The sequence below is a fragment of the Vicugna pacos genome, chromosome 23 (assembly GCF_048564905.1).
Source record: "Vicugna pacos chromosome 23, VicPac4, whole genome shotgun sequence".
Classification (NCBI taxonomy): Eukaryota; Metazoa; Chordata; class Mammalia; order Artiodactyla; family Camelidae; genus Vicugna; species Vicugna pacos.
This window is the reverse complement of record NC_133009.1, coordinates 6,764,954-6,771,566: the sequence shown is the minus strand read 5'-3', so window position 1 is coordinate 6,771,566 and position 6,613 is coordinate 6,764,954. Positions and strand designations below refer to the sequence as shown.

Sequence of the window (6,613 nt, the reverse complement as noted above, 5' to 3'; positions counted from 1 at the left end):
CTCCCACCCCCAGCCCTCAGCATCGGAGTCAAGAGCCACAGGGACACTTCCGTTCTCCTTGTAGGATTGATGAAACCGTAATGAAGAACACCCCCTAAACTCCCATAATCGGTGCGGATTCCTATGGGGAAGGCCCATATTGTTGACATCTTCCAGGCCTTGGTTCTGGACCTTGAGAAGGAGGCTGAATAGTGATAGCGATGCTTTTTAGGGTAAATGTATGTAGGTATTGGGGGAAGGGGAGGGATCAACCGAGAAAGCATGGAAGTGGTTTAAAGCTCATTTTTCAGTTTGTGCTGCTCATATAGAGTCCAAATTAGGAGTTACTCATTTACAGGCTGTAAAGCTTCTACAGTCTAAAAATTTCTGAAAACCAAGCATGGATTAACTCTTGATACAAACAGTAAATTGAAAATTCAACTTGTAACCTTATTTTTAAATTTTACTCTCAAAGCTTTTTTCTAGCTAACCACATTTTTAAAAAATTGTGATACTTTTAGTTAGAGCTGAAAGGGCTCAACTAGCATTTGCTGTTGATGACCAGTATGTGGAGTCTGACTTAGCTTTCCAGAATTGATTGATTTTTGGGGTTGTATTGGCAAATCACAGTCCTAAATGATACATGTTGAATGATGCACTATGTTTTTGTTTAAATGAAATTTACTGAAAATAATTAATTCCAGAATTAAGGGAAATTGATGTTGCTATCATAAGGCAGCATAAAAAAATACATTTTTTAAATGGCAAAGACATTTCAAGCAGATATAGTTCTTAATGAACCAGAAAGAAGGCGGACCTGGAATTTGGAAGACGTGGTTTCTAACTGCTGCTGACCAACTCTGACTCTGGGAAAGTAGGCCTTGATTCTTTTTTCTATAACATGAGGAGCTTGGACTCTTTGAATTCAGAACTCAGAAAGTTGGAAGGGATCTTAAAGCCCTTTATGAAGGAGTTTGGGAATGTTCTCCATTGCTGTCACTTTTCCTCCAAAAATAACCTGGCTTGGAAGTCATTGGTCCAAAGGGAATTTGACTCCCCATAGAAATTGGAGAAAAGGTAACGCAAGTAGAGAGGAACAGCTGTATGTCTGTTTGAGGAATAAAGCCACTAACAGATTCTGGTACGAATTTTGGAGACATAAAGAGAATGAGTGTATGTACCTTAAGTGTACCAGTTTCCTCACTCTCTCCTGGCAGAAGATGTGGCACTTTTAGGGATGCTGGGATTCTGGGATGTGTTCCTATTAATTCTAATACAGATGAAGAAGATGTGATAGAGGGAAAGATGGTGGCAGAAGGAACGGATAAAGAGGCAAAATTGCCTGCTAAAAAGAAAAGAAAGAAGGGTTTGCGAATTAAGGGGAAAAGGCGACGAAAGAAACTGATTCTTGCAAAAAAGTTTAGTAAGGATTTGGGATCTGGGAGGCCTGTGGCAGAAGCCCCTGCTTTGTTAGCTTCCAGTGCACCTGAGCAGGATGAAGAAGGTCTTTTTGAGAGCAATATAGAAAAACAGATCTATCTACCCAGTACTAGAGCCAAGACCTCCATTGTTTGGCACTTCTTTCATGTTGACCCCCAGTACACCTGGCGGGCTATTTGTAACCTTTGTGAGAAAAGTGTTAGCAGGGGAAAACCAGGTAGCCATCTTGGGACATCTACTCTTCAACGACATCTGCAGGCAAGGCATTCACCTCACTGGACCAGGGCCAACAAATTTGGAGTTACTAGTGGGGAGGAGGATTTTACTTTGGATTTAGCTTTGTCTCCCTCTTCTGCTGGAAGCAATGGAAGCTTTGAATATATATCTACTGATCCATTAGATGATAATGGAGTGGGTAAGAAACGTGATAAGTCAGTATCTGATGCCCTGAGGGCAGAAAGAGGGAGATTTCTCATCAAAAGTAATATTGTCAAGCATGCCTTAATTCCTGGAACAAGAGCCAAGACATCTGCAGTTTGGAATTTTTTCTATACTGATCCTCAGCACATCTCCAGAGCCGTGTGTAATATTTGTAAAAGAAGCGTGAGCCGGGGTAGGCCAGGTTCTCACTTAGGAACTTCAACACTTCAACGACATCTTCAGGCCACACATCCCATCCATTGGGCTGTTGCCAACAAAGACAGTGGTGCAGTTGGAAATGGATTAGATGAGGCTGAGACTGAGAGAACTGATCTCTCGACCGATGCTTTGCATGGAGAGAAGTCTACAGGCATCCAAGATGTAACAGCTGAGGACCTTAGTGATTCTGATTCTGACGAACCTCCTGTATTAGAGGTTGAAAATAGAAGATCTGAGAGTCCTGTTCCTGTTGCAGAGCAAGACACTCTAATGCATGCACAGGAACAAGAAACAACATATTGTGAAAATTCAACCTCAAGACAAATAAATCAGGCAATTATTCAGATGATTGTGGAGGATATGCATCCTTACAACTACTTCTCAACCCAAGCCTTTCAGAGGTTTATGCAGATTGTGGCCCCTGACTATAGGTTACCGTCTGAAACTTACTTTTTCACTAAGGCTGTGCCTCGGTTATATGACTGGGTCAGAGAAAAAATTTTCTTAACTCTGGAAAATGTTCAGAGCCAAAAGATCCACCTGACTGTGGACATATGGACCCATGACCCATCTACTGACTATTTCATTGTGACTGTACACTGGGTCTCTTTGGAAACTCCACCTTCTTCCAATAATGGCAGGATCCCCGATTTTAGAAAGTGGGCAGTTCTTTGTGTAACAGGTTTGGCCAAAGACTGTTTAATAACCAACATTTTACAAGAATTAAATGACCAGATTGGTTTGTGGCTTTCTCCTAATTTCCTCATCCCTGGCTTCATTGTTTCTGACAATTCTTCTAATGTAGTACATGCAATCAAAGATGGTGGTTTTACCCACTTGCCATGCTTCCTACATTGTTTAAATATAGTCATCCAGGACTTTTTCTGTGAGCACAAAAGCATTGAGAACATGTTAGTGGCTGCTAGGAAAACGTGTCATCATTTTAGTCATTCAGTCAAGGCCCGTCAGATACTGCAAGAGTTCCAAAATGATCGCCAACTTCCATGGAAAAATTTGAAGCAGGATGAAGCTGGCCATTGGATTTCTACGTTTTATATGTTAAGATGGCTCTTGGAGTATTGTTACTCAGTCCACCATAGTCTTGGCAGAGCCAGTGGAGTTGTGCTAACTTCCCTTCAGTGGACTCTAATGACATATGTTTGTGATATTCTTAAACCATTTGAAGAGGCCACCCAGAAAGTGAGTGTAAAAACCACAGGATTGAATCAGGTGCTACCCCTAATCCATCATCTACTCCTTTCCCTGCAGAAACTCAGAGAAGATTTTCAAATTAGAGGTGTTCCTCAGGCCCTCAATCTGGTAGACAGTTTATCCCTGAAGCTTGAAACTGACACCCTACTAAGTGCCATACTCAAATCCAAGCCCTGTATCTTGGCTGCTTTGTTAGATCCTTGCTTTAAAAATAGTTTGGAAGACTTCTTCCCTCAAGGTGCTGATATAGATACTTACAAGCAGATCCTTGCAGAAGAAGTTTGTAACTATATGGAATCTTCACCAGAGGTCTGCCATATTGCAACTTCAGAAGCTTCTGGTCCCTCAGCTATAGTAGGAGCTGATTCATTTACCTCATCTATAAGAGAAGGCACCTCCAGTTCAGGGTCTGTTGATAGTTCAGCTGCAGATAATGTTGCCATTGGAGGCAAAAGCTTCATGTTTCCTTCTGCCATAGCAGTAGTGGATGAATACTTCAAAGAAGAGTATTCAGAGATCTCAGGAGGTGATGACCCTTTGATTTACTGGCAGAAGAAGGTGAGCACATGGCCAGCTTTGACTCAAGTCGCCATTCAGTATCTGAGCTGCCCCATGTGTAGCTGGCAATCTGAATGTATCTTCACTGCAAATAGCCACTTTCATCCAAAGCAGATCATGACCCTGGACTTTGACAATGTAGAACAGCTGATGTTTTTGAAAATGAACTTGAAAAATGTTAACTATGATTATTCTACATTGGTTCTGAACTGGGATCCTGAGAATGAAATTACTCAAAGCAATGAAAAAGAAATATCCTAATTTCTTTTTCCTTTCTCCATTTAAAATGGGCAACTTATTGCTGTGTTACTGTATCCTAATTGCTATAATTGTTATATATAGTTATACTAATTATTCTTTACGCACAATCTGGGGAAACCTGAAAACACAAAAAGGGCTGAAAACGCCTCAGAGGTAATATAATGTTGACAAAATGAAGATTAAAGATTTTATGGTAGTAACTCATTATAGCTGTCACTGAAAATTTTGTTTATACCAATTGAGAGAGGAAAGATTTTTAATTAAAAAATATAGTGCAGCATTGAAAGGCCTTAGGCTATTTCTGGCTGGTAGTTTGAACTAGTAATTGGTTTTAAGTAAAAATTTCTCTCAACGTGGGAAGTTGATTGCTCTGAAACCAATGAAATTGAGAAAAAGGTATACTAAAGTGGTATCTCGACCCTTCACCCACCATTTTTCTATTTCTCTAAAAATCCTGATTCATACTTACGGCTTGACAAAAACAGAGTTCACAAAATTGTTTTATATTTGGAAATTTCTAATTGCCTCCTCATACTGGTCAGCTTTATAATTTCAACTTACTGAGTGTGATAGAGTTACCCTGTATATTTAGAATTGGATCTATATAAAAAGGAAACATTAGAAAACAATTAGGAAAAAATTACATTTGATCTTTGAATTACCTTTTTAACTTTTATAAACTTGTATGAAAATAATAAAGATTGTATAGGTACTTTCATGCTGAATGACAATTTTTACAAAATTGACAAAATGACATTGTTTACATTGACAAAAATGACAAAGTTTACAAAATTGAAAAAGATTGAATGGGAATTGGAATGAAAGCCCCATGAGCATACTGTGACAAACCCAGCATCCATTTCCCAAAGAATGTTTCTCTGAATTTAAGTTAGCTTACGTGTCTTTTAAGAATTATGCTGAATGATCCATAATACTGTATTCTTAGCTATGAGATTATTTTGGCTTCTATTCTTAATTAGAAATAAGCAGTTAATATTTTCATGTGTTAGGAACCATTGCCTCATAGTAAAATGAGAATTGATCTCAATGATTTTGTTCCTTTCCACTCAAAAGTATATTTCTGTGATTGAGTGGGAGGCCAGAAAATGATGACTTTTAGTAAAAGTCTATTAAAAGTTTCAGACTGAATAACTAATGTAAGATCCCAATTTTTCCTTTTTTTCATTTTAGATTTGGGGATATTCCCTGCCCAAAAATTTCCTGGAAAATTGACTAGTATTAAGTGTGAGTAAAAGGTGTCCACTTTTTTTTAAGTTTTGATTTTAGTTTTGTCTTGGATAGTATTTGGCAAGATTTAGCCTAGAAATTATGTAGTATTTATTACATGAGAATCAAAATTGCTTTGTTACTGGGCTGGTTTCAAAATTTAGAACTCATTTCTATGTATCAAAATCGTTTTTGGCTTTTGTTTTTTTTTTTTTTTTTTTTTTAAATTCTTAAATGGTAAATGTACCATTGTGAAATGAAATTTCAACCCCCAAAGTTTACCCTTTTACTAACTGGAGTAAATGGATAATTACAAAGTCTTCAGTTGTAGCCATCACTTAGTAAAGAATTTGGAACTAGGCTGCATAAGCAAGCCTTTGCAGGGCGAATATTGAATGTCATGCCAGTGACACTGGTGTTGCTATAAAAGAAGGAAAAAATCTTCCCTTAGATAGAAGCTTTCTGTATTTTGACAGTGCCAGTTCAGGATGGCCATAATGCTGCTCTGCCTTCTACAGCTTGCTGCACCACTCTGTAGTTACTCTGTAACTATACATTTCTACCTTTTTTGGTTAAACACTCCCTGAAGATGATAAAAGATGATGTGATGGTATACGTACATCCATATTATACACATTGATATACGTGTAAGGATTTCCCTTCATCTTTATGTTGTGGGCTGGGCAAAATTCAGTGTAGCATATTAATATACTTCATGATACTTTGGTATAAGAGTAAGTTCACTATTTTTATAATGCACCCAAATTTAAAGGCTTTTGTAGTGTATTTTAAAAGGGAAAACTTACCCAAATGTTTTATTTCTACACATTTGTGTATATGTGTGTGTGTGTGTATAAGCCAGTTAGTGTATATGTATATGTATATTATACATAAAACACTTTGTATTTTTACATACAAGTATGCTTTTATTATACAGATAATAAAGATGGGGGAAGGTTTCTGTTTTTTTCTTAATAGGTGAAGAAATCTTGAAGACCAGAAATTGGATCTTATTGAATTTTGGTGTTCTTTTACTTTTTTCTTTTTCTTTTTTCTTTTTAAATTAATATTGTTCGGCTATGGAAGATGGATCTTGTTTTTTTTTTTTCCTTAATAATCCTTTGAATCTCAAGTTCATTTTTATATGAACTCTTTTTTTTTGTTGTTTTTTTGTTTTGAGGAGATAGCTAACCCTAGCTGTCTCCAGTTTGACAAAGGTTATTCAAATGGACTTAATCTCCCAGTAGTTGGGAGATGTTTTAAAACCACGTCCTGTGTTTGAATTGTGGCTGAGAGG

At 37.5% G+C, this 6,613-nt stretch overlaps 2 protein-coding genes across 2 annotated transcripts; both read left to right on the top strand.

The window, feature by feature from the left end:
* The first annotated feature begins 221 nt into the window (after positions 1-221).
* ZBED6 (zinc finger BED-type containing 6) lies at positions 222-5,272 on the top strand. The gene has a single exon (XM_015252245.3). It carries the CDS (start codon positions 1,147-1,149, stop codon positions 4,087-4,089), a length of 2,943 nt encoding a protein of 980 aa, XP_015107731.2. The 5' UTR covers positions 222-1,146; the 3' UTR covers positions 4,090-5,272.
* Positions 5,273-5,804: 532 nt separating this feature from the next.
* On the top strand, positions 5,805-5,903 carry LOC140688702 (uncharacterized). The gene has a single exon (XM_072948407.1). It carries the CDS (start codon positions 5,805-5,807, stop codon positions 5,901-5,903), a length of 99 nt encoding a protein of 32 aa, XP_072804508.1.
* Positions 5,904-6,613: the final 710 nt, after the last annotated feature.

Coding starts and splice junctions, on each gene's coding strand:
- LOC140688702 (XM_072948407.1), top strand. CDS start 5,805: ATGGCCATAATGCTGCTCTGCCTTCTACAGCTTGCTGCACCACTCTGT.
- ZBED6 (XM_015252245.3), top strand. CDS start 1,147: ATGAGTGTATGTACCTTAAGTGTACCAGTTTCCTCACTCTCTCCTGGC.